The sequence below is a fragment of the Onychomys torridus genome, chromosome 6, assembly GCF_903995425.1.
Source record: "Onychomys torridus chromosome 6, mOncTor1.1, whole genome shotgun sequence".
Lineage (NCBI taxonomy): Eukaryota > Metazoa > Chordata > Mammalia > Rodentia > Cricetidae > Onychomys > Onychomys torridus.
In genome coordinates this window covers 84,618,405-84,645,873 of record NC_050448.1, presented here as the reverse complement: position 1 = coordinate 84,645,873, position 27,469 = coordinate 84,618,405, and the positions used below count along the sequence as shown (strand labels likewise).

Genomic DNA, 27,469 nt, shown 5'->3' with positions numbered 1-27,469 from the left:
CAATGCAAATAAATACATTATTTTTTTTAAAAAATGCTAAAGGAAAACCAAGACAGCTGCTGAAGTTTAGTGCTCTACCACTGAGCTACAATGATCTGTTCTGTAACACAGTGGCCTCAGTTATGTAGTATGTAACAGGCCACTTCAGAAAGTACTGGCTTAGGAGCTGGGCATGGTAGTGCTGCGTGCCTGCCATCCCAGCACTTGAGAGGTGAAGGTAGAAGCATCTTGAATTGAGGATCTTGGGGGGAGAAAAGATTTTGTTTTTCTTTATGTGTATGTGTAATTGCCTGCATGTATGTATGTGCACCACATGTGTATGCCGGTTCCTATACAGGCCAGAAGAGGGCATGTGACCTCCTAGAACTGAAGTTACAGATGGTTGTGAGCCATCGTGTGGGTTCTGGGAACTGAACCTAGGCCCTCTGCAAGAGCAGCCAGTGCTCTTAACTGCTGAGCCGTCTCTGCAGTCCTGAGTTTGGGGCTCTTGGTGATATGAGTACAATGGAATGGGAGAGACTGTTGTCATCTCTTACAGATTCCTTCGCAGAATATCTTCAATATATGACTTGTTATGTGCATGCAAACAGAAGCAGGAGAAACAACCTCCCAGGGCTAGGGTCTTGGGGTTCTGCCTTCAGTTAGTTATGTGGGATTGACTGTGTTGGACTGCTTACTGCTTTGTAATAGGTGTGCATCCCGTTATACCAGTTTAGGAAGGAAACCTGTGGGGGAAGACAGCAAATCATCTTCTTTTTTTTCCCCAGTGCCTCTTGCTGTGTAGAACGGAATTCAGTTCTGTGATAAAGGGCCGGGGGTAAATGACAGAGTCAGAAGCCTCAGTGGATAGATGTGGCTCATTCTGTAGAGTGCTTGCCTAGCTAGCTTGCGTGAAGTCCTAAATTCAATGCCTAAGATTCCATAAACTGGAGACTTAGGCCTGCCTGTAATCCCAGCACTCAGGAAGTGGAGGCAGGAGTATCAGAATTTCAAGACGTACGTATAGAGTTCAAGGCCAGGCTGGAATTTATAAAACCCTGCCTCAAAAAGGAGGCAGGCAGGGGAGGGGGCCACTTCTGTAAAATAGAGTGTGTGGACATGAAAGAACAGAAGGAAAAGCAGAAGGACTGCAACCTTCAGAAGGTTTCCCTATGTACAAAGGCTCAGAAAGAGGACATTTATCTTTATTTAGGTTAGGCCAAGCCAGCTAAGGCTTCTTGAGAATATGGTCTTGTCAGAGGCATGCTCCCAGGAGGCCCTGCAAAGACAGAGTGTGTTATCCATCATAGTAGGCAAGAGCAGAGCACATCCAGGATGTGCTGAGACCATCTCCCTTCATGGTCCCTGGATCCCATGCTATAGATTGACTGCCCACCACGCACTGCTTCTGAGCACCGGCTGGGAGACAGAAGGGAACCAAGGACAGGAAAGATCCACACTGACACAACGTGGTATTGACAGAGAGGGCGGGGAAGGAGAAAAATGTCCGCAAGCCAGCTGGCAGAGGAAGCTCTCCTGAGGCGAGTTTGTGCATCTAATGCAGCCCGTAGGGTTTTCATTTGCTATGTATCATTGATGGGCTTAAATAAATGGCTTGGGGGATCGAATCCAGGCTCGTTTTCTTCAGCCAGGAGCTGAAAGTCAGAGGGAATGTTGGGAGCTAGGTCTCTCATTCTCTCATGGCCTTTTCTTCCACCCTACCCATCAGTTTATCCACACAGCATTTCCCCTGTGAATGGTGGGGAATTTGAAGCAGCTACCACATTCTAGATAATGATCCAAGCGGCCCTTTGCCAGTGATAAGCGGCTTGGAAACCACATACCCAAATGTTAAATTATTGTTGACATTTAGCAAAAATGATTTTCTTCTGTTGAACAGGAAGAAATGCATAAAATTTAAAAGAATATGGACAAGCTGCTTTGTTTCTTACCCTGCTATGCTAGTGAGGTAGAAAGATTTAGCAGAACTGTTCCTTCCTACAGTGCGAGTCTGTGCCGGGGGAGACTCTGGTCTCTTTCTCTTACAGTCCCCATCCAGCTCCTTCCACAGAACCCCTGATTGGGTAGAAGCTTACATTCTCCAAGGATTACTAGGGTTCATCCCTATCATTGACCTGAGTAGAATGCACAGACTCTGACAAAAGCAGACTTTATCTCTAGCTGTTCCCTCCAAAGAGCTGACAGTGTTAGAACTGAAAAAAAAAAAAGGCACCAGGAGCAAACGGTTGAAAGACTCACATCCATCCCAAACTCAGCAGCACGTGCCACAAGCATGAAATAATCCATTGAGACATCATTTCCCTCCTTCCTTACCTTCCTTGAATTTCCTGTCGTCTTAGGGCAGCCTTAATGAGGAGCTACAAAAATGCAGACATTTCTCAATGTTAACTTTGCAGACGTCTCTGGAAAACCTCTCAGAGTATTGGGAATGGATGTCCTACTTAGCTTTGGCGGTGTCCGTGATGCTAGCTAGGGAGTCTCTACATAGAGAACAGGATATATAAAGGCCCACTCATTCATGATTCATGCAACAAACATTTAGCTACGGCCTTCTGTGTGTCAGCAACTAGACTGGACACTGGGGACAAAGCTCTCACCCAGCTTATGGTTTATTGGAAGACATATCTATAAATAGAAAATTACAAAATAATGTGCTGGGATGATAGGATCATATTTACTGTGTATAGGTATATATAGTTATATAGGTATGAGATTCTGAAGGCTAAAGAAAGAAAATAATTTTAAAAAATACCCCCCTCCCAAACCCAATAATGTGCTAGGTTCAGTGATGGGGATTCTGACAAATGAATGGTTATCTCAGGCAGGAGGGGAGTGCAGTACTACCTAAACAAGCCAGAGAGGAAAGCAAAATAAAACCAATAAGCCTCTGCAGCACTATGAACTGGGACAAAAGATCACAGGGCTTAAAGAACAGCGATCTGAGTGAGGGGCCTTGGGCTCTTGCTTCGAGAGTGCTATCTCCCCAGCTAATGGCCACTGGCAAAACAGTTAACCTCTGACGCTTCACACTTGTCCTTAAGAAAAAAAAAAAAAAAAAAAAAGGAAATGGTGATTCTTCCTACAATATTGAGTTGTGAGGGACAGAGATGAAACCTTGGGTGATAAAATGGGCTCCTAGTGCTTTTTAATGACAGCGACATGGAGGCCCCAGTCAGTTGTGATGGTTAATGGTCATGTTCTCTTGACTTGATTTAGTTACCTAGGAGATCATCTCTAGGCATGTCTGTGAGAGTATTCCTAGAGAATTTTAACTAAGGAGGGAAGACCTGCCCCAATCATGAGTGACATCATCACACAGGATGGGAGCCTGAACAAAAGGAAAACACTGATGAACATCAGCATCCATCTCTCTCTGCCTCCTGATGTGTCCAGATGTGAGGAAGCAGTCTCATGTTCCTCCCGCTAGTCTTCCCTGCCCTGACAGACTGTGCCCTCAAGCCATGAGCCAAATAGGTCTTTCCTCATGTTGCTTCTTGTTGGGTATTTGGTCATTGCAACAGGTAACTGATACAAAGCAGGGACCTTTTCCATCTCAGCTTGTATCGTTCTTAGATGGTGGAAGGAGGAGACATTGGCACCCTACACGCTAATTCTCCATCTTTACCTTTAACATCCACCCGACAGTCCACGGATGCCTCTCCCAGGGCATTGATGGCCTTGCAGGTATAGATGCCTCCATCAAAGGGACTAGGCTTGCGGATCTCCAGAGAGCAGATCCCCAGGTGACTGAGGGCTCTGTACTTGGGGTTGCCTTGGAGATCCATCTTGTTCTTTAGCCAGATGATCTTGGGCTGGAAGATGAAGATGAGGGGCAGCAGGGCAGGTAAGAACCAGTTGTCCTCCCCATGCTCCGTGAGTGGAACTGCCCACAGGCTGCAGATGATGACTCTCTGCAAGTTTCCCTGCCCTGGTGTTGTGGGATTGGCCTCCACTTCCGGTGCCTTCAGCAATGGCTGAGCTCCTTTTTGTGTTTGAATATAGTGACTGAACCCTACTCCACTCCAACAAATGTCCCTGACTTGGAAGAAATCGCTCAAGGAGCCATCATGTGTTATGACTGGGCATCAAGGTCCACTTTTTAAATAAAAAAACCATTTTTTTTGAGATAGGGTCTCCTTATACAACCTAGGCTGTTCTCCCTATGTAGACTAGGCTCAGCTGGCCTCAGACTCACAGAGATCCCTCTTCCTCTGCCTCTGTATTCTGAGGCTAAAGGTATGCATTACCACACCTATGTGAAGCTATGGGCTCCACTTTAAAAAATACATACAAAATACATACATATTTATACACATAGATATACACATATATATAATTAGATACATAAAGTAATATTTTTTTAAAGCTGGGCAGTGTTGGCACATGCCTTTAATCCCAGCAGCTGGGAGGCAGAGACAGATGGATCTCTATGAGTTCCAGGCCAGCATAGTCTACAGAGGGAGTTCCAGGTCAGCTAAGGCTACACAGAGAAACCCTGTCTCAAAAATGTTTTAAAATAACATTTGTATGTATGTGGAGAGGCTGAAGGGGATACTGGTGCCATAACCCATGTGTGGAGGTCAGAGGAAAACTTAAAGCTGTTCTTCCTTTCCACCATGTGGGTCCCAGAGATCAAACTCAGGTGGTCAGGCTTGGGAGTAAGCGCCTTTACCCACTGAGCCATCTTGCCGGCTGAGGGTCTCCATTTTTTATGTACATATTGTGATCCACTCATATCCTATCCCCACTGTTTATGAGTGGTTTCTGTCTCCTCTGTTTCGGAAGTGGTTTCTAGGGTGGTTTTTTATCACAATTCCCCTTCTAAGATGTTATCTCCACACAGTTGACCTGTGCTTGTAACCCAAGTTACTTGGTAAAGGCTGCTACGGGTGTGGAGTACAAAGACCAGATTGCATGCAGAGCAGCGTGTATGTGTGTAGCTCTGCACAGACAAGTCATGAGGAGTGAATAAGGAGAAGCCAGTGGGAATCAGACTCTTCTGCCAGACAACTAGCTGGAAGTGATGCTGTCTTTGTGCATGAGGACCCCACACTCAAAGGAAACATCATTTACGTCCATCCATCTTGAATTACAGACACCCTGACAGTTCCCAAGTAGCCTGCTGTTGGGGAGGCAGATGGTGCTACTGGTAGCAGATGTTCAATTAGAATGCCCTGTGACATAGCTCAGGTTAGGCTGAGATAGCAGCATGAGCAGCCCAGGACACCCCCGTCCCCCAAACTCCCCACTCACCCTGGGGGAGGCACGCACACAGCAGAAGAGCTGGGTGTCGTAGCCAGTGATGGTAGTGCAGTCTGCCAGCGGCTGGGTGAACTTGGGGGCTTCTGAGAGGTCCCGCTGGGCAAAGCCCTTGGTCTTGTAAACAGTAGCTGTGGGTACCAAGAGGAAGCATGACGTGACATCTGAGAACCTTGTCCTGCTTCGGTTCCGTTTTTTCTAAGTCTTGTCAGCCCGTGGTGTCTGCTTCCTTACCTGCTTTCTGGATGTGGGCGAGGTCAGCTGTGACGGGAGCTGTTTCACTGAGCCCACACTGGTTCTCGGCAAAGACACGGAAGGCATAGGAGTTGCCAACGATGAGGTCGGAGACAATGCAGCTGGTGCGGTGATAACGCTCCAGGACCGTGAACCACAGCTGTGGGGTCCCCAGGAGATGTCATGTGTGAGACACCAAGGCTTTGGGGTTTTCTTTCTTTTTTTAAAAATCTCACCCCATGTGGAGCTGCCAGAGATGATTCCAGAATGCCTCCCTCCCCTCTTCCCAGATGGGCCTCACCCCAGACTTTTTGTCAGCCTTCTGCACCGTGTATCCCAGGAGTGCTGTATTGCCCGTATCTTGTGGAGGTGTCCATTCCAGAGTAGCATTGGAGCCCCAAACATCCACCAACTTAATACTCTGAGGAGGACCTGGCTTCTCTGGAAGGGCAAAGCCATGGCAGTGGGCACCGTGCCACCCACATGTGATGATCTCACTTAGAGAAGACCCCTGGCTCCTTTCTCTGATCCCTCCCATCGCCTACCACCTTGCCACAGACTCTCTGGGATGGGCTCCTGGTCAGCCCAGAGATCCCAGAGACCACCTCTTCCATTACCCAAACTTACCAATCACCAGGATATTGATGGTGGCAGTGGCCTGCAGCCCACCAAGCTGCACACAGAGTTGGTAGCATCCTGAATCAGCACGTCGGGCTTCTCTGATGAAAAGGATGGAGTCCCGTTCCCCATTCCGCACACTCACACGACTGTTGTCCAGGGCAGAGCCATTGTGAGTCCAGGTGGTCTGAGGTTTGGGTTTGCCCTGAGCAGTGGGGATAAGGCTTCTTGAGCATCCCCAAGAGGCTCATACACCCCCCTCCACTTTCTCCCCCGCCCCTGTTGCTTCAGGCAGTCTACCCCAGACCCACAGGGTATCTTGACATGGAGACATGGAGCTGTATTCTTTAAGCTAGAGGATTTTTGTTTGTTTGGGTTTTTTTTGTTTTGTTTTGTTTTGTTTTGTTTTGTTTTGTTTTGTAGACTTCTCTAGGGAACTCCCTCCTTTCAGAGTAGTCTCAAGAGACAAGGGGAGCTGGCTTTGAGTCTTTCATGGATACTTAGGGTAGCTAGGTAGCTGCCCAAACTCCTAAGAACCCTCTAAAACTGAGGGGCCCCAGACCTCTGCAGACTGCAGGGCCTGGCTTAGCCTTACCTCCTTTCATGGGACATATCTATCCTAGTGAAACCCAACCTTGGGAGTGTTAGAAGGTGGTGATCTGGCCTCAGACTTCTGGCACTGTGGGTCCTCTCATTCAAGGCCAGAAAGACTGCCTCAGTCCTACTTCTGTGTCCAAGTCAAACCTTGACCTGGTCCCAACATGGGGCTGGTGTGATCACCTGGAATGGGATTAGTAGATTCACTGTGTCCCCAACCTTCCGGATGTAAGTCTGTCTCAGGGCCCGAGGTAGCCAGATCTTGGGGTGCTCTGAGTGATAGAAAGAGAGAATAGGAAATGGGTACTCAGAGAAAGTGGGTGCTGCATCCAGTAGTACTCTGTGGGTGGTGGCCCAAGTGGCCGTCAGATTAAGTTCCTATCATAGGGACTGTTCCTAGACCCTTCCATTGTGCTGGGGATCAAACCCAGCCATCTCAGTCATTCTAGTGTTCTGTCATTAAACCATTAATGCCTTTCCCATTGTTGTGCTGGGATTTGGGGAGCAGTTGGCTGAGGAGCCCCAGGAAAGGCTAAAGTTAAAGTCTCCAGAAGGAACATGGGAGCTGGATGTGGTGGTGCCTAGGAAGTGAGGCTGGATGGACTGTGTGGTAAGACCTCCCTCAGAACCTGGGCTCTGAACCCGCTGCTTGTTTGAATTTGTAACTCTCAGCCACCCATTCTCCATCTATTTGAGTTTTGTTCTTTTCCGTGTGCAGACCCTTCATCTTCACAGCTTGTCTTTTCAGTGGTTTTTGCCTGGTCCTTCATAACATTGCTGTCAAAGTGAATCATCTCCCAGTTGGGTGCAGGCCTTGAGAGAAGGCTTCCTGCTCTGCAGAGTGTCAACACCCTGTCCTTCCTTGGAGGCAGTGCTGAAGTCATCCCAGAGGAGCCAGGGTCTGGGTCCTTCTCTTCACGTCCACCCCACTGTCAGCACTGGGTGCTGTTCTTCCCATCAGTGGTAGATCACTTCATACAAGCAAACTTACTTGCTTCAGACACGCTCCAGTAAGCTCTGGGAGGTTAGATATCTTTTGTTGCCTTCCGGGATGCAGGGGAGAGGTGCTCAGGGGATCGCAGGGTTTGGAGCCTGGATGTCCTGTTCTCGGGAGGATGCTGCAGGTTACCTTGACTGTGGATGTGCAGACAGCCCACCTGGCTCACTTGAGGACCACTTTTTCCTCCTACCTTTTCAGGGTTGCTGTTTCCTCTTTCCTCAAGGGCTTTTATCTTAAGTAGAGTGTGATACCGCCTCAGTTCCCACAACAAACCAACACTTCCTGCCAAAATGTATTCCTAGTAGTTGAAGAAATTCCAGCCCTGGTACATTCCTGTGGCATGAGTGCTTGACCAGGCATTCCAAGTTTGCTGATAGCCCACATTTCCCTGAGAGCACATTCCTGTGCATTCATCCCGACATAAGTATGTTTGCTTATAGACTGAACAGCTTAAATGCATACATTGTGTACAGCAACCCTTCAAATGAAGAAAGTTAAGAAGAGGAAGTAGACAGAGGTCTGACTGTATTCTTTGTATGCCTCCATTTGTGGACTCCCCCATCACGCTCTCAAACCACTTGTCTTTAGAAGTTTCTACAAATACGAAACACTTGCTGGGACTATTTCGTTGATCTGGTCGCCTGCCTTTGCTGTTCTCGCCTGGGTTGGACTTGATTTGGTCTGTACCTCTCGAAGCTGTGTGCTAAGTGGACATGAGTGTTCTCAGTAAGAACAGGGCAGGCATGGTGCCCAGACTCCCAGTTTCCCTGCTAGGTCTGCTCTCTGCTGACTTTGGTGGCGGTGGTGGGGGTAGGATGGGGTAGGGTAGGGTGGGGTGGGGGGTGGTGTAGGAACAACAGAAGTGTTGTATGATGCATTCCTTTCCTGTGGCCATCTTGGCAAGTAGCCAAGGGGCTGAGCACAGGCAGATGTGAGAGAATTTTTTTTTCTTTTTAAAGGAGGGAAATAATTGGAAAAGGTTTAAAAAAACCCCCTCATCTTGTTGACCTAGGTTTTCCATTGTTGGGCAAGGAAATAACCTTTCACACTTCCAAGGAACAGGCTCCTCTGTCCCTGTGCTGGCTACAGGGTATCAGAGTTACAGAGGATCTTAGTGAGTACCCAGGAAAACAAGCCAACTGGAGAGGGAAGGCTTAGACAGACACTGATTTGCTGAGCTCCGGGCTAGGTGTGGAGTTGTGCCTGGCACCCAGGACTCCTGCCTCCCTAGCTGGGATCAGACGTCCAAAGGACCCATTTGCTAAGCATAGCTCCTCCATCCAGTCTCCCACCCTCATCAGTGTCTCTCTAGACCAAGGTGCCTGAGTTAGGGCCTGCCGTGACCTCCAGTGACTCAGAGGAAGAGGGGGGAGGGAGGCAGCAGGTTGGTTAGGCTCAGGGACGAGAAGGGTTGGGTTGAGGGGGAGAGGAATCAGGCTTCATGCTGAGAGACACATTAACTGAGCCCTACTTCATCAAGGTTTCCACTCAAGAATCAGGTCTGGACTTCTACTGATGGATGCAAGCTAATATCTCTTTCTACCTGGCATTTCTTATTTCTTACGAATTTTGGAAAATGGAAGCTTTCTTTCAGCACACTGGAGAGAAAATGAGTGTAGAGCTGGGGGGAGCAGCCTTTGAGGTCTCAAGGGGAGCCCACTGGGGCAGCCAGAGGAAGGAGGCCCTCCCTGAAGCTCTTTATTTATAAGGAGCCCCTGACAAGATGACCATACTGAAGTCATCAGGGTGTCCCTGACTTTCTGGGGGAATGGATGAAGAGACTCCCCGGGGAAGAGCCACAGAAGGCCTTGAGAGTGACCGCATGCTGGTTAGTAGAGAGTATCTGGTAGCCAGAGGTGCCTGGTGTCAGCAGACTTCTGTCACCTCCCAAATTCATCCTGGTCAGCAACCTGACTCTGCTCAGAATGCTAACCGAGGGCTCCTTGGAGACATCTCTCTTCACACCTCCAGTCAAGTGAGGTGTAAATTGGACTGACCTTGGGGAGGTTTCCCCATCACACCCAAGGGCTTTTCCTCCTCAGCTGTCAGGGAGCAACAGGACTCAGAACCCAGAGCTCTAAGCCTCAGTGTTCTTAGGCCAGGACCGATGGCCACAGTTTGGTTTTCTCCCCTTATATTCCTGAGGGGACAGCTTTTTGAAATTTCCTTTGAGAAACATTGACTTTTGAGCTGGGTTGGTCTCAGCATTTTCTCTCCAACAGAGTGTTGTCTAAGTCCCAAAAATGTAATTTATTTTGAGTCCTAAGATCTACTATTTACCCCAATTTTAAACCGCTGAAGTTCATGCTCATTTTTTTTATTCTCATAGGAAATAATTGGCCATATCCGCTCATAATTTTCTTCTACATGGTCAGGGGTTTTCCTCTGGCACTCTCCTGAGATTGTATGATTCATACACTGCTACTAACTATGACCTGTAGAGAGAAAAAAAGTGCAGATGCATTGGAGAGTGCATGTGTGAGCGTGTGTGTGTGTGTGTGTGTGTGTGTGTGTGTGTGTGTGTGTGTGTAAATGTGTAGATTTGTAAGTGTGTATGCATGCATGCAGAAATGCATACAAACAAACATATGCCTGTGTGAGTAAGTGCTTACCAAAACAAGCGCAGAAAGTTCAAGCCATCTATGGATTTAAAAGTAAATATTGCCAGCGGTTTGAGAAGTAAGCACCGGACTTCCTTGGAGAAACATTTACTGCTACCCAAGGTGTAGCCTTAGAAATCTGTTTGGTAGAGTGTGGTTGGAAAAGAATGGGTAGGTCTTGGAGAAACCTCCTTGTAAAGGCCAACAGTGTCACCTCCTTGAAGACAGTGAAAGCAAGACCAGGAAAACCAAAAGGATATAGAAGCAGAAATATCGGTTCTCTGTGACGAAGACCCCTCATCCCTTGTTCTCATAGTTGGTGGCTTTGGCCCCTGCTCACTGCCTCTATCAACACTGCTCCACTCGGAAGGCCTGGTGATCCCAATGTCCGTCCTTCTAACCCCTGCAGGTCCTCTCACACCCCGGCTCTCTGTATCAAGTGGGGGTTTCAGCACCAGGTTATGAAGTGAGGACATGGGAGCTCTAAGATATGGTTAAAGGGGAAGGTCTTTATTGTAGCTAGGAGGCAGAGTGTAACCAGAGGCATCCAGAAGCGTGCGGAGCAGGGAGAGAAAGTCGTGGACTGAGCATGACCAACAGACTGAACTTGGCCATGAGAGGAGGGCCGAGAAAAAGAGAGGACCAAGAGAGCATGGCCGAACTGTCAGTGTTACATCAGGATGAGAAGCTGGAGGAAGCGAGGCCCAGGAGCTGGAGAAGTTGATGGTAGGGGGCTGGGGGTGGGGTGAGGAAAGCCAAGAGGAGCCACAGGTACTGAGTGAGCCTGGAGGCCAGCAGACATGGCATGTCTGATATGGTACTTCCTAGGTATGCTAATGGGAACTGCAGTTAGCCATTTTCTCCGAGTTTCATTTGGACCTGACGCTCTCACCGATTCAATGCCTGCTTCCGCCACTGGATCCTGTGGTCATTCTCTAGACCCAGAGACTGCAACCTTTCCAGGATCTGGAGGGTGCTGCACTCACTCCACACCTCTTTGACAAAGACAGCTCCTTGACCACCAACCCTGACATTACCTGATGTCACAGTACATCTGAGCAGTGGCTCTCGCACCAGGGACAGTTTCCAGTGGCCGCTGCTGGAGAATTGATACTAATTCTCTCCAGTGAAGTGTGAGTACAAAGTGTGGGAATTGCCTCAGTGCCAGAGCTTGTAACAAGTGACTTTTCCGTGCCCCCTGAATCCTATCTGTAGGCAGATGACCATAGGGGCCCCTCAAGTGGCAAAGCCCCCATAAGAAAATGGCCAGTGTCCCTAAATTGCTTTGTGGAGAATGATCTACCTAATAGGGACACTATTTTCAGTTCTGCGCTAGCAATCAGCTCATGTTCTCAAGGTGGGCTTGTTTCTTGAGCTGGCAGCCCCTAACTGATGCAGGCCCCCCCCCCCCCCCCCCCGTTTGCCTCTCCTCCTCAATGCTGCCCTACTGCAATTCTGTCGCGTTGCTGAGGCGCGTTGTCCCACCAGCCTCCGTAGTGCCCATCCCTTGTTTCCTATCACACTCTTCCCCAGCAGCCTGGAGTTCACGGTCATAACATCCACTTTCTTGCATAATCACCCGGGTCATTCAGTCTCTCTCACTTCCTAACACCCTCCTGGCAGTGCCTAATCCTAATTAAATAAGCCTTCCTCCCACCCAGTGTCTGTGTTTGCCCAGACAAGCATGTAGGAGAAAACAAAAACTTTGCTGACTTGACATCAAAACACAATGTATATGTGTATGGAATTCTTGACAAATAAATAAAGTGATGTATGTATGGGATGTGACACCTTGGAAAGGGGGCATCATAGTCCCTCCCTTCCATGAATTCCCTAAGCCTTGAACTACCTTGGTGGGGTGCTGGGGATAAGTGGTACCAATACCACCCGTGTCGTCCTGCTGATTTGGCCATGTAGTTGGACTGCAAGCCCCTTCCTTATTGGTCAGTTGTGACTGTGCCAATGAATTTCTGCCTACCTGGCTTGCCCTGCTCTCACACGCTCTCTGCGTCACCCCTCAGACCCTGTGCCCTCTGTGAGGAACAGGCAGTGTTAGGAGGCAGTCTTTGGAATGCTCAGAGAACTTAGGAGTCATAGGTCCTGTCCCAGGCATCCTTCAAGATTGGTAGATGGGCTTCAGAGACTCTGTGAACTTAAGGAACTTTTTTTGGTTTATCTTTCCAGGATTGGGAGTCCATAGCTTTTATCAGGTTTCCAGGTGGGGTTGGGGGGGGCACAGATATCAAAGGGGCAGGATGTTGCTCGAATTCAGCTTTCTCAGCCTACAGAGGAGACCACAAAGGCTCAGAGAGGTGTCCTGACTTCTCTATGGTGGCAGCATAGCTGTGGCCCTGAGGCCTGCAGCACACAGGGTTGCTGCACAGGAAGATAGGGCTTCTGGCTGGACCCAGGTTGGGTGGCCAGGGATTGCCAGAGTGAGCTGCCCACAGTGCCCCTGAACAGAAGGTAGACCCTGGTTTGAGATGGGTCTGTGCCCTGCAGAGTGGAAACCAGGAGCATCAGGGAGTCAGTAGTTCTGGTTCTCTCTCTCTCTCTCTCTCTCTCTCTCTCTCTCTCTCTCTCTCTCTCTCCTCTGCCCCTGATTTCTCTTGGCCTTTTAGGGGAAGAAACTGGGTTTCTGGCTCCGTTTCATCCTAGTATGCTCACAGCACCTGTCCTAGCTCTTCTTCAGTGAGATAAACTTCACCAGCTCTGCCCTGGGCATTCGGGCGGCTCCTGTGAGGAACTTCTTAGGGTGAAGAGTGGGCAGCTGTGCTTTCAGGCCCTATTTGGAGACAGAATTTGATTGTCAACTCTTTCTTGGAAACGTTCCCATGTTGATGTAGCCTCTTCCGATGCAAATCGGGTCACCTCGGCGATCCTTCTAACTACCCTGCTTGGGAGATTTTTAAAGTCATTTTTCAGAGAAGAAACTGAAACGGAGCAGTTAAATTGACTTGTCCAAGGTCACCGCGGTGCTAGAGGTCACCCTGGGAATGGAGCCTGGGACTTTGCCTACCAGTCTAGAATGTCTTTTCTTTCTCCTACCTCTTCACTTCCTGGGAGTTCATGGGTTCCTTAGGTATGGTCTTCAAATATTCTGCAAAGTCAACAGGGTATGACATTGGGCCTTTGTTGGGCTAAATGTTTGGCCCAGCCAGCGCTGCCAAAGACCGTCACAAAGAAGGGAAGGGCCATGTCTCATGTCCTGGGTCTGCAGACCCAGGTGTGGTAGAGACACACTTTGATTCAGCTCCCAGCAGTTTCCCAGGTGAGCTGGGGGAGGCGGCTCAGCCAGGACAGTTGGTACTGGGGCAGGTAGAGGGTGATGGGGCCAGAGCAGGCACCAAGTAGGAAGGGAGTACTTCTCTTTAAAAGGCTCTACTTCCACAGAACTCTGACTTTGAGAGGCCATGGCCAGGGGAGCTAGGGTGGGGCATTAGGGTAGGTCCTGATGCTGCACCATGACCCAGGCCGAGGCCAGGTATCATGCCATCCAAGATACTCAGCCTCCTCATAGCCATGGTTTGGGGACCACTCTTCCACTACAGATGTTGGCTATCTCACCCCCATCCTCCCACCCTGATCCTTTCCCAACTGGCTTTTAATCTACTGGGTCCTCCCAGGACCTGTGACTGTTTTTGATGGTAAAAATATAAACAGATCATTGCTAGTCACTGGAAAGCGCCACATCATTCACTGACTCCTCAGCTAAAGAGCAAAACCACAACAGAGAGATATTTGAGTAGCAAGTCACAATTTGAGGCGTGCGAAGGCTCCCATGAATATTCCTGCGTTACCCTAAGTAGCAGTTCCCTAAAGTTCTTAAAGTCTGTGCACAGGAGTGGGTGCACCCCTAAAGTATATTCAAGGCAGTAGGAAGTTCTCCCTCCCACACTACTCAGCATCCCCCACCCTCACCGACTGCCATAGGTCACCTTCAATAGAGGGCAGGAGCTGCTGAGAAAGGCTGGCTGCCTCCCGCTGCCGTGAAGCCTGGGGTCCTGGGGCATCCGCTGGGGGTCCTGCTGCATCCGCTGGGGGTCCTGCTGCATCCGCTGGGGGTCCTGCAGCATCCGCTGGAGGTCCTGCTGCATCCGCTGGGGGTCCTGCAGCATCTGCTAGGTCAGCAGCTGCTTCTACCTGCTGCTGGGTGCACGATGCTGTCTCTGGTGTGATGGCTGTCTCCATGCTGGGCTCCAGCTGAAGATTGTCTTTGTTGCTGCTGAGGGAGGGGCCGGGCACCTGCTCTCCAGGCTGGTCTCCCTGGGGTCCGCAGCCACAGGCTTATGTAAGTGGGCTGGCTTTTCCCCACCCACCTACTCCCACTGAAGGGTGAAGTAGGGGCCAGGGGAAGAGGAGGATCAGAGAGCAGCCCAGAATAGCCACAGGAGGGGGGCTGAGGTGGCCCTGTTATCTTGGAAGTGAGATGACACCCCTGCAGCATTGGGAGGGAGGGGCGAGCTGGAGCACAGGGTGTATGAGAGGGACTTCTGTCTTCGGTGGGAGACCTGCAGGGTAACGTCGCTCCTGACCTCCAGCTCATTCAACAGGACGTATGTCCCAAGACCAGAGAACTCTCAGGCACACCTTTAGCTGCTCCCACAGGCATTGAAGAGTAGGTCTCCACACCTTGGCCTTCATGGGTTTTGCTGTCCCAGCCCCCAAGGGCAGGCCAGGGCAGGGCAAGGGTGAGGACAGTCAGTCCTCTACAGCCTGACTATGTTGGCTGCACTTGAGCTCTGTCATCAGCTAGCTATGTGACCAGTGACACCCCATAGTCTGTCTGCTCCTCTGTGTATGTTTGATGTGTGTACTGGGACTTGTCTCCCCCTTCTCCTCTCCCTCCCTCCGTGTGTGTGTGTGTGTGTGTGTGTGTGTGTGTGTGTGTGTGTGTGTGTGTTGGGGCTTGAACCCAGGGCCTTGTGCTTGCTTGACAAGCCTTCCCCTAGCACCCCACCCCCAACCTCTCATAAGTTGGGTTTCATTTGTGAAATGGAGGTAATAATAACCATAGGGTTATGAGGATTAAAAGAGGTAATCTCTCCAAAGTGCTTAGTAGAGTGTAGCTCACTAAGTACTGGATAAATGGGAGCTATTTTTAGGTCAGACCAGCATTTCCCCCTTTGAAAGCTGTCAATGGCTCTTTTCCTATGAGATAAAGCACAAATGAAGCGAGAGGTGGCCTAGTACAGAGAGGAGAGCTCCCCGGGGACAGGAATGTGTGACATCTGCCTGTACCATTCAGCCACCAGCTGATGGCTCTGAACCTCAGGTCTATGTAACAAGGGATGCTGAGGCCAGGGCAACGCCTGGGATACAATAAAATTGCAGGCTCATGGCCAGCCCACAGTCAGTGCTAGCTACACCCAGAAGTCTGCTCATTTTCCAGGCACATCCAACCATTCTGCTTCACGTTGTACCATCCACTCAAATTATTTGGTTTCCTATCACATCCCCTTTATCCTAACTCAAGGACCAACAATCCTGTATGTATTTAAAATTTTCCCTTTGTTTTTATGTATCAGTGTTTTTTTTTTTTTTTTTTTTCCACGGATGTCTTTGTGTCATGTGTATTCCTGGAGCTTCTGAGAGGGTGTCAGATCTTCTGGGACTAAGTGAGTTGCCATGTGGGGGCTTAGAATCAAACCCAGGTCTTTTGAGAGAGAGCAGTCGGTGCTCTTAACTGCTGAGCCATCTGCATGCTGCGTCCACACTTGAAGGTCAGAGGACAAGTTTTGGGGGTCAATTCTATCCTTCTCTTTTGAGTCCCTGGGTTAAGCCTTGGTAGCAGGCATCCTAACCCACGGAGCCATCTCATCCGGCCCCATATCATTCATAGGGCCCCATATCGTTTATTGAGAGGTCTCCTACTGTGGCCTGGGGCCTGTTGATCAGGCTGGGCTGGCTGGCCAGTGAGCTCCAGGAATCTTCCTGTCTATCTATGGGATTGTTAGATGGGCTTGAAGATTGAACTCAAGCCTTCTGTGTGGCAGGCATTTTACTGACTGCTCTCTCCTGCTTAGGGAGACCCCTTTTTATTCCATACTTAGCCATGTTTTTATGGAAAAAGTAATCTAAGCCTGTAGTGTTAGCCCTTTGTTTGTCCTTCATATGTAGAAAATTGTATAAAGAATTAAATTTAAGAATAGAGACCCCGGGGCTGGAGAGATGGCTCAGTGGGTAAGAGCAACGACTGCTCTTCCAGAGGTCCTGAGTTCAATTCCCAGCAACCACATGGTGGCTCACAACCATCTGTGATGTGATCTGGCTCCCTCTTCTGGCCTGAAGGGATACATGCAGGCAGAACACTGTATGCATAACAAATAAATAAATCTTGAAAAAAAAAAAAGAATAGAGACCCCTCAGGTCTGCTCATTAGAGAGTCCAGTTCCGAGCTGGGCACAGTAGCTCCCACTTGTAATCCCAGCACTGTGGAGGGAAAGTTAGGATTACCATCAATCTTAGGGCAGCCTGGACTTTCTGGTCCCAGTCTTAGAATATGTTAGAATTCCTGGAACTATTGATTTCATCCCTGGGTAAAAACCCCTGCCTGAGGGGTGGCCCCTTCAAGAACAAGGCCTGGTCCCTGGCATCTCCAGAGCAGTATGTGGGAGCACTGAATGGAAATACTGGTTCAAAATGCTACCCCACTTGGATGGTGGGTGGCGCACGCCTTTAATCCCAGCACTTGGGAGGCAGAGGCAGGAGGATCTCTGTGAGTTCAAGGCCAGCCTGGTCTACAGGGTGAGTTCCAGGACAAACAAGAAAGCTATCCCACCGTAAGGTGGGATGGCTATGGCTGAAGGCAGGTAGGTAAGCAGTGCCTTCAGGCGACACCTGCAAATGAGGCTGAGACGCTAAAGGACTGTGAGGAGTGCAAGGGAAGGTGGGGTACACGGGAACTGCCATGGCTGACCTCATGATCATGTGACGGAGCACCCCAGGAGTAGAACCGAATGTTGTGTCCAGAAGTGTAGGAACAGACACTGCAGGATGTGTGTGGTGGGCTGCAGGACTTCCAGGAGGCGACAAGGGAGATGGTCCCATACATTTTGACGAGCATCAAGATCAAGAAAATGAAGGGACAAGTTAGAAAACCTAGGGGCAAGCAACCCGTTTAGTTGCAGTAATTTCCTCAGAGTACCACCACCTTTGCAGCTCAAAGTGTACTAACTAGCTTCAAGCTAAAAGCAACTAACCTGTGCTTCTCTACTTGCTGGAGTTTTGACTTTTGAAGGTAGAAAGCTAGAAAAACTCACTAATAAACTGTAGCTTACTCATCTTAGAAGGTTAGGTACCAAAGTCCAGGCTGTTTTATTTCTAACCCAAATATTGCAAATATACAGAAAATTACCAGTACAAAGTTAAACACATCCAGATTTATTTACACAATGCTAAAGAAATTTTGCGTTTTATTTCCATTTTGTGGGATTTCGTTATGGGGTCTGGCTTTGCTGTATAATTGACACAAGTCTTTGAAACTTGATAATCCCACCTCACACATGCAATGTTCTGTCCCAAGTGGGCAGAAATCTGGAGTTTTCAGTGTACATGCAGTGGTGATCATGATCCTGCTTTACACTTTCCCAGGAAGGAGCTGCCCCTCACAGCCGGGGGAGGGGCCACATGCTCAGAAAGGGAACAAAAGTCAAGAGGGAGAGACAACAGGCACGTGGGGACCCTGAGCATTTCTGTGCGCGAGGATAAGGAAAATGCAGCTCAAACCCTCCTCCCTGGAGACTCAAAACACCAGGAAGTGGTGGAACCACCAGGGGACAAGAAGTCACCCGACCACAGCTGAGGGCATGTAGAGGATAAGAACTGCATTAAAAATTCGGGCCATACTGATAAATCATTAACATGTACACTATACAGTTTATACATGTATATATGTACACACACACACATATATATAAAGGTACAGGTCAGCTTGTGTTATCCCATATAAACAGATGCAGAAGAATGTACCGGTGTGAAAAGGTGCACACAGCAAGTCCTTGAAGATGACTTCAAGTCAATGCTCCAACTCTTACTGTTATAATGCATGGAACCAGGAAATCAACCTGCACCTGTGGTTTCAGTGACTCCACAGCAGCCCATGCCTGGCAAAGCACTGGCCGACAGAAGTCTGGTACTTGCTTGCCAACTCTGGGCTTCCCTGTCAGTACATCATATGGCAAATCTTAAACTTTGGTTTTGTTCCAAAAGACATGTAAGTTAACATTACTTCCCCCACTGGTAGGAAGGTGATAGAAAATTCAGAAGCTGCATCGCTTCCTATTTTTGCAATCTTTGTGCCTCCCTGCTGACTGTGGAGTTGAGAGGGCTGGGCTGACAGGTGGATGAACCCTTTGCCAGTGTGCATAGGGGCAGGGTTCTTCAGAGCACTGGAGGAAAGAAAGACTCTGCCTATATGGTTTACTTCAGAGCAATAAAAAGAGTGATGCCATGCCTGCCCTCTTATTGTGGGGCTCAGTGGAATGGCCCTGTGCCCCTGTGCATCCTGGTATCCCGATGAAGGGATGGTTCAGTATCGTGTGTCCAGCCATGGTTTATAGGCCTGACCAACAAAGGAGCTGAGGGTGGCCCGTAATACTACACTGCCCGAGAGGAGCTAGTATGTGCAGATGGGGCACTGGAGGTAAGCCCAAGAGCACACAGGTCTGCACACCAGAATGCCAATTCAGAGGCAGTGGGTTCCGAGGCTCAGTTGTCAAGACTGACAGTGACCAAGCTCCTAAGCCCAGTGGGCAGCTGCCGTCACTCTCCAGAGGCCTCTGCTCCTCTGAGCAGTGTTCCATTCAATTTACAGTGTAGGCACATCCAGCCCTGGCTTCCGGTCCCGGGAAAGCTCCAAGGCCCTAGGGTCTCAAGCAATAAGAATGCTTTGGATTTAAAACTCAGGCCACTATGGACTATCTGATATGTCTGAGCTACCTAACAATGCTCAATTCTACTGTGCAAGTCTCCAGAATCCATCCTTTCTGCCACCACAGTGCTGAGGATAACTGGTATGTTCACCAATGATGCTTCAAGCAGGACAAACCAAATCAGATTTAAAAAAAAAAAAAAACTATAAAGAGCTTAACAGTCTTAAACCTCTGACTGGGGTTGCGTATTTGTGAGTATGACTGATTCTGAGAGCGACCGTAGGGGCAGTATCCAAGCCTCCAGAGCCAGAAGCAAAAGGATAAAGAGGAAGACTCATCTACAGAGACCCACTTCCTATGCTCCCAACAGTGACCATCTGCCAGGGGTGAGGGGACACTCCAGATTGCCATGGCTTTTTATTTCAGCCAGGAAGCAGGGGAATAAAATTTTTTCTAAAGAGAAAACAAAAATGACCAAAATAATGCTCTGAAAGAAATGCTACTGATCTGCCCTCGAATCCAGCACATCACCTCTAAGGAGCTCCACTCCAAATACTCGGCACCTTCCTGTATAACCCTGGGGGACTGACTTAGTTTTGGCTCCTGAGCTTTGTGGTAAGAACAGCGGGCAGGCACCTCAGCCCGGGCTGTGCTGGGAGGGATAGCTCGCTGTGGAAGCAGCTCTCTCCCCTTTGACAAGAGGTGAGCATGGACAGCAACTCTGGTAAATTATGAGCTGGTATATCTTTGGAATTATTGTAAATTTTAGAGTCATACAAAGTCATGCATTCTGGCTCTAACAAACAAATATCAGTTCTTCTCCCAGAAACGGTCCCTTACTTCCTTTTCCAACAGAAGTTCCCTGACTCATTTAGCTGCAGTTCAGCATCTCTGGGACTCTTCATCAGCTCCCTCCCTCTCTCCTGCTGCTGTGCATTCTGGGGAGGAGTTAGCCATCTGCTCATACATTCTGACAAAAGTTTGGCACATTTACTTTCTCCTGACTTTCTAGCCACAAAATGAAGTAGCAGCAAAATGGCATCTACTCAAGAATGTCCAAATCATGATTACCGGGAGGAGCTGTGCTGAGCGAAGCGGAGAGACCGGAGACCGCTCACACCATTGCCCTGTGTGACTAACTAATAGCAAGCTGTATTAAAAAGGGTCATTAAAGCTTTCCACTACCAGAGGGCCTCCCCAAATGCACCGGCCACATTCTACAACTTATTTAATTTGGAAAAACAGCAGATAGAACATGTCCTTAAAACATGAAAGTGATGTAATCACACATGGCATCACCTAGAAGCGTGCCTTCAGTGGGGCCAGCAAATGATCAGTGAAACTATGGGAAGGGTGAGAGGGATGGTCTGGTGGTATAACTTTGAATTTTAAAAAGTCTGTCAATCTGAAAACATCCTTAGTCCTGGTTCTATGAACAGTAATGATGTAGGAGGAAGCAATAAACAGACATGGTGGTAGTTCAACACGGAGCCTTTACAATGGGGGAATGAAGAAAATGGCAGGCTATGACTGTCAGTCCTGGGGCTGCGCGGTACACTCTACCATGAACTCCAGGAAAGGATGGCCAAGCCTGCATCCTGTCCTTGAGCAGGTCCACCGGCGTCCACACAAAGCACAGTTTGAGAGAGCTCAAAAGCGGCCAGAGTTTCGTCTTTAATAGGAGTTAGATCTAGTCAATTCTCTGTTGCTCCCTCCTCCTTGCCACCAGTTAAAAATATTGCCCTGTAAGTTTTCCTGATTTAAGGTCTTGGAAGCACGCAGTTAAGTTAGTTGCCAAAGGGCAATTAACAAGGCTATTGCCTAATTAACCGGAACTGAAACATTGCTGTGGCCAGTAGTCACAGCAGGGGGGAGGTGGGGCCAGGGGCGATGCAGCAGGGCTGGTGCACAGTGTGCTTTGGGCAGGGCTGTCCACAGATGGAGAAAAGCTGGCCAGTCACCGCACCCTCTGTTTCCTTCTCTGAGGCTGCCTCCCATAGCCAGCAGAGCCCAGGGACAGCACCAGGTATGACGTGAGAGTTGAGTTGATGGTGGAGTTGGCAGGTGCCCTGGGGGTGGGCACCATACAGAACACACAAGAGTGGGGTCAGTGAAACAATCCCTTTGAATCCCATTTCATTTCCCTTAACACACACACAAACCAACAGAAACCTAAAGCCCACACTTTTACAAAAGACAGAACATGAAACAAAAAGTTAAAGAATTTAAAATCTCCCCCCCTTTCTCAGAGCCAACTGTGAGATCAGTTAGGGTTCCCCACCCCCACCCTGCGTTCTTTAGTGTAGGTCCTTTGGGCTTGGACGGAAGCAGCAGAAACAGAGCTGGGTCCGACGCAATGGGAAATTTATTTCCCCAAGTCAGAGCCTGTGGGAGTGTAGGAGGTACTGCGGCTCCATCTACGCTCAGTCCCAGCTTCTCCGAAGAGCTATTCCAGGAGGTCCTGAACAGAAAGATATGTGACATATTACTGACAAATTAAAAAAAAAAATCTATTTTGAAAGCAATTGCCTGCTTTCTCAGCTGATAAGATCTTATAGCTGGTAAGGCGCTGTTTCTAGCTTATACACAACTTGGTCCCAATTCTATCTTTTAAAAAAACTTACAACAGGCTTATTTTCATTTTATATGGATGGGTATTTTGTCTGAACGTCTGACTGTGTACTATGAGCACACCTGGTGCCTTCTTCAGAGTTCAGAAGAGGGCACTGGACCCCCTGGAACTAGACTTATAGAGTTGTGAGCCATCACATGGTTATGGAGAAAGGAACCTGGGTTGTCTGGAAAAGCAGCCAGTGCTCTTAACCTCTGAGCCATCTTTCCAGAGATTGTCTTGATCATAAGTAGAAAAATAAGTTTTTTTTTTTTTTTTTTTTTGTTTGTTTGTTTGTTTTTTTTAGGTTTTTTGAGACATGGTTTCTCTGTAGCTTTGGAGCCTGTCCTGGACTAGCTCTGTAGACCAGGCTGGCCTCGAACTCACAGAGATCCACCTGCCTCTGCCTCCCGAGTGCTGGGATTACATGTGCGTCACCACCACCCAGCCCAGAAAAGTAAGTTTTTAAGACTTCAATTTTTGGATAATGCTCAAGAAGAAAGTGTCTCACCTCATCTGAATCATCATGATAACCGCTTTTAGCATGGGAGGCTGTATCCAAAGCATCCACCCCGTCAGCCTCTGCATGCTGCTGGAGCACAGAGTATCGGTGGACCAGGAACCTGGGGAGGGGGCCGTGGTTAGTTTCACCGAGCTGAGTAGGGAGGGTTTGTTTGTTTGTTTGTTTGTTTGTTTTTTCTCCCCTCGGAGCTGAGGACTGAACCCAGGGCCTGTGCTTGCTAGGCAAGTGCTTTGAGCTAAATCCCCACCTCCAGGAGTGTTTCTTATAGCGTGGGGTTTCCTCTGATTTCCATAATCATGGCTGCATGGCATTCAGATGTAATAAAATATAAGATCTGGACCTGAATCTTGAGGATTATCGCTTTACCTAGTTTCAGCCAAGAGAACGGAATCGCATGGGCCAGGGTGGCCCTTTGGTTTGGATCCAGGCCCTCTGCCCCACTTCCACACCTCTTACCTTCCGCCACAGACATATTTCTTCACAATGAGCACTCCTGCTACAACTGTGACCAGCATCAATCCCACGATGGCCAGGATAATAGGAACAGAATTCGACTTGGAATTCTTGATAAATTAAAACACAAATGGAGGCGCAGTTAGGCACACACAGTCTGGGGGCTTCCTTCCAAGAGTGACCTACAGTCCAAGGCACTTAGTTCGAGCACTTCTCCACCCCCAGACGAACCGTCTCAGTGGTTCCAGGAGGCTAGCACACCAGCACTGGGAATCTGAACTCCAGCTGCCTGGAAGCTGTAAGCAGGGTCTCCAAGGTCAAAGTCACAGTGGAAGCCTTGGCAACGGCCTCAAATGAGGCGTGTCCAGCCTTTTGACATTGCAACAAGATGTCATCTATAAACTTCATGCTTGAGAACTGCTCAATTCAGCTACCAAAAACATTGCATGAAGAAGTCACATTTTTAAATACGTTTACAATTTTGTGTTGGGCCACCTTCATAGCCATTCTTGGCTGCATGTAACCCTGGGGCCATGGGTTGAACATGCCTAGAAGATCATCACGATGGTCACTTGTTTACAACTCCTGCAGCTCAAGGGTGGAGCAGGAAAGGAACTATGAGAATAGAGGCTGAATGAATCTATAACTAGACCATCATCTTTGAAGATGTGTGTCAATGCTATTCCAGGAAGGCCATTTTAGGACACCAAGTTTTCTGTTGTTCCTTAACTTTTGGCATGTTTTTACAAATAAGCCTTATATCATTGTTTGCGTGTAACCTACCTGCTTCTGGGTAGGAGATAGGAAGTGTGTGTTTTCAGTGTATCCAAGAGGAGGCGGAGCTGGATTCTGGGACAAGCTGTGTCCCTGTGGGCGGGAGTCCTGTGCAATCACACACACAAACACTCTGAGGACAGCCACCAGCAGTCCCGGGCAGGGGTGCAGAGAAGGAGGAACTTACCCCCTTACAAATACACACACCCACACACTCTCCCCTCATTGCCCTTGAGTCCCACCCATGTCGGGGTCTCATCCCTTAGAATAGCAGGGAAGTGGTATTGCGATTGTCAGGGTCAGCCTTCCACGTTACAGATTAGGGAGATGCGTCCTCAGTTTATCTCCCGGTCACACTGCCAGTGCTGCTTCACAGGAGGCCCTCCCTAGTTACCTTATCTCCAGAGCGCCACCTGACACATTGGTACCATACTTCCTATGGCTTGATCTGAAGCGGTCCATTATGACTACACTTAATAGCTTTTCTTTAACACACATGACATGACAGCTCAACAATCCCTTCCTACTGGACAGGGCTCTCCTCTGCCTGTGCAGATCTCCAGTCCATGGCCCTTTATGGTCCCCCCCCCCCCCCGAAAGGCTTGCTTTTATTTTATTTTGTTTTGTTTTTTTCAAGATAGGGTTTCTCTATGTAGTCCTGGCAGTCCTGAAACTCTCTGTAGACTAGGTTGGCCTTGAACTCAGAGATATATATGCCTGCCTCTACCTCCCGAGTGCTGGGATAAAAGGTATGCACCACCACCACCCAGCTTTGTTTTTAAATATTTATTTTTATTTGTAAGTTATGTGTATGTGTGTGTGTGTGTGTGTGTGTGTGTGTGTGTATGCATGCGTGTGAGTGCAGTACCTATGGCAGTAGTGAACTGTCTGACATGGGTGCCGGAGACCAATCTGGGGTCCTCTGCAAGAGCAGTGTGTACTGTTAACTGCCTAGCCATCTCTCTAGCACCATTGTTTGTTTTGGAGATAGTGTCTAATGTAGCCCAGGATGACCTCAAACTAGCTACGCAGCCATGGGTAACCTTAAACTTCTGATCCTTCTGCCTGAGTGCTCAAGTGGTGGGATTACAGATGTGCATCATCATGGCCTGTTTATGTGCTGCTGGGAATTGAAGTCAGATCTCCAGTCCATGGCCCTTTATGGTCCCCTCTCCCCCCGCCAAAGGCTTGCTTTTATTTTAATTATTTTTATTTATTACTACTAATATTCTGCCTATAGAGCTATAGTACCCAGCCCTAACCTTATTTTAAAAACTTTGACTAACATATAAATGCACATATCAGCAGGAAATATTGTGATAGTTTGATATGTGTATCCTTTACTCACTGAGCACAACTCTTAAATATTTTTTTCTGAAGAACTCTGAGCCTCAGAAACTCTACAACTCCATGCTTTTAAGACCTTTACATAATATCATTTTCCCCCAAACACACACCAGCTCTTAGCAGGATGACCTTGTCACTGGGGTACATGATGGGTCCCTCATCCTGACAGCTGTGCAAAGTTCTGCAGAAGCATTGTGGGCCATTCCATATTGGTACCAAAGCGTAATTTTGATATTTCCTGGCAGAACGTGAAATCCCACCTGTATCCAGAAACTAGATCTGTTTTTAACATACCTGCTTCTTAGGGTTCAAGAAATTGCTTGTGCATTTCTTTTTCAAGTCTTTGACTTCTCGGGCTGGATTCATCCCTCCTTGGCATCTGTCTCCTGGGATTTTCCGGTACCTGAAAGACAGGAGATGGTTCACAGAGGCTGTCAGTGGCTGTGCTGTTCTCTGGGGGAAGACATGCAGTCAGTAGCTAGGCCTCTTGCAGGAATTGCAGCCATTCTGTCTAGCAGGCTGTGAGGTACAGGGAGCCTCAAAGAAACAAGTTGGCGAAAGTCTCCCAAAATCTGTCTTCAGTGATGGCTACGAGAGAGGAGGCCTTAAACCCAAAATGACGAACAGGAAGCAGTAGGCCACCTGCTAATAATGAAGCCTGTCAGCAAACTGGACTCTAAACTCACCTCAGTGAAGAGGCTCTCACAGAGTAGCAGAGACACCAAATGGTTGCTCCAAGACATTAAGTGTTTGTATTAGTTAATGTGCAAGAAGCATCACACAATAAACACCACACACACACACACACACACACACACACACACACACACACACATCACACTAAAATGTCTCAGAGAAGAGAAGGGAGAGAAAGGGAAAGAAGGAGTATGGGAAGAAGAGATTTTTTTTTTTTTTTTTAACAGAACATAAAGGATGTATTCCCAGGCTCTTGCCTCTTTCCAGAAAACAAGATTTGAAAACTGCAGGAAGTTCTTTTCTCTAGGAAACATGGGTCATGATGATCATGGCTGCCTGTATTCATTTTCAGGGACTTTTGTTTTGAGGCAGGGTTTTACACTATGCAGCTCTGGCTGTCCTGGACTCACTAGGAAGACTAAGCTGGCCTTGAACTCATGGAGACTGACCTGCCTCTGCCTCCCAGAGGTGTGCACAATTAAAGATGTGCACAATTTTCACACCCAGCAATTTTCAGGGACTTAAATGGTCACTTTTGTTGAAGACACAACTATGCAGGTGACCTTTTGAATGATGCACCACAATTCAATGGGTGACCTTTTGACATTAAAGGACCCAAAGCCTCCCACCTCGGACTCTGGGAACACCATTTCTGAGCATGTGCCTGTCCAGAGAGGAGCCGTGAGGATAAGCTGCGCATGTGCAGAGTACAATAGTCCGGCCCTCTCATGGCATTTATTCACGCCTACGTTAGCCCTCCCTTCTCTCCAGACAGGGTTTGTCTAAGCAGGGCTGGCTAGTCTAGAACCAGATATGTAATGCAGACTGGTGTTGAACTAAAGGTGACCTGCCCCTGTGGCCTGAGTGCTAGGGTTGCAGACATGCACTGCCCCATCAAGTTTCACCCTGTTCTTTATCCCACAAGTACCGCTAACCCTACCCTTAGGACTGCCGACTTAAAACTTATTCTCAGACTTCTGTAAGTTTGGCCAATGCACTGCTTTGTTGACTAAAATACTATGAGGTAGGCAAAATGGGCATGGGCCCTGGGGCTGGAGGGGGTGGGGGGCGCGGTCTATGGGGATATTTTGTGTCGTCTCAGGGCCTGCACAGACTCAGCATTCTTGTGTCCTGCTGTCAGGCACATGTCTGTCCCTTCAGACTGCACCCAGAACTCAGGTTCAGAGAAAGCCTGTTAACAGGTAACACAAGAATGGGAGCAGAGAGAGGCGCTGAGGTCCCCTCAGGGTTGCACCTTCCCCTGTGGAGGCCATTGGAATATGACATTGATTAAAATGGGAAACTTAGTTTCTCCAATATACCGGCAGCGTCAACAGCGCCATGAGGCCAAGAGCTGCCATTTGGACATGGCAGGTGACAGACTATTTGGTCATCACTGTAGGTCTAGTAGCTAGTTCTTTCATGAACGTTCTGGAGTACTGCTCATTCAGAACTGGGTGGCGATAAGCTGCTTTGGCTGGGAGCAGTGAGGACCTCGCCCTGGGGGGGGGGGCTTCTCACCCACTGGTTGTCAGGTGCTCTTCCTTGCCATCCAGACAGAACTCTAACTCATGTCCCTTCAGTTCCGGCTGCTCCACACACTCCGAGGCGTTTTCTGGACGGAAGTAGCCAAAGTCACTGCAAGAATCAACAACAAGGATACTTTAGAAGGTGCCTACAAGCCAGCACATGACAAGTGGAGAGCTGGCATTCCTGTCAAGGATGCTCCAACTGAGGTACGAACAGTTGCTAGGAACAGGTTGGGAAGGCTGCGGCATCTTTGCAGGTCCACGCTAGAACGTGGATCTTAAGGGCCTCCCCAAAGGCCTGTGTTAAAGACGTGGTCCCCACTGTGGTGCTACTGAGAGGCAGTGGAGTCTTTCC

General features: G+C 48.5%; 2 protein-coding genes across 5 annotated transcripts in view; both read right to left on the bottom strand.

The window, feature by feature from the left end:
- Positions 1-2,319: 2,319 nt before the first annotated feature.
- On the bottom strand, positions 2,320-14,499 carry Mybphl (myosin binding protein H like). The gene is made up of 9 exons (XM_036189320.1): positions 14,435-14,499; positions 14,247-14,329; positions 6,892-6,980; positions 6,121-6,316; positions 5,795-5,934; positions 5,494-5,653; positions 5,254-5,390; positions 3,626-3,812; positions 2,320-2,357 (listed from the first exon to the last, which is right to left on the bottom strand). Exons 1-9 carry the CDS (start codon positions 14,497-14,499, stop codon positions 2,347-2,349), a joined length of 1,068 nt encoding a protein of 355 aa, XP_036045213.1. The 3' UTR covers positions 2,320-2,346.
- Positions 14,500-17,661: 3,162 nt separating this feature from the next.
- Sort1 (sortilin 1) overlaps positions 17,662-27,469 on the bottom strand; it is a 78,528-nt gene continuing 68,720 nt past the window's right edge. For 2 of the 4 annotated variants that reach the window (XM_036189771.1, XM_036189772.1), the window contains exons 16-21: positions 27,107-27,223; positions 25,184-25,292; positions 23,552-23,650; positions 22,772-22,878; positions 22,304-22,415; positions 17,662-21,642 (exon numbers count right to left, since the gene is read on the bottom strand). In XM_036189771.1, coding sequence (XP_036045664.1) covers positions 21,628-21,642; positions 22,304-22,415; positions 22,772-22,878; positions 23,552-23,650; positions 25,184-25,292; positions 27,107-27,223 — 559 coding nt within the window. In that variant the 3' untranslated portion in view covers positions 17,662-21,627. The remainder of the gene's footprint in view (positions 21,643-22,303; positions 22,416-22,771; positions 22,879-23,551; positions 23,651-25,183; positions 25,293-27,106; positions 27,224-27,469) is intronic. The other 2 variants (XM_036189773.1, XM_036189774.1) reach the window with 1 other exon arrangement.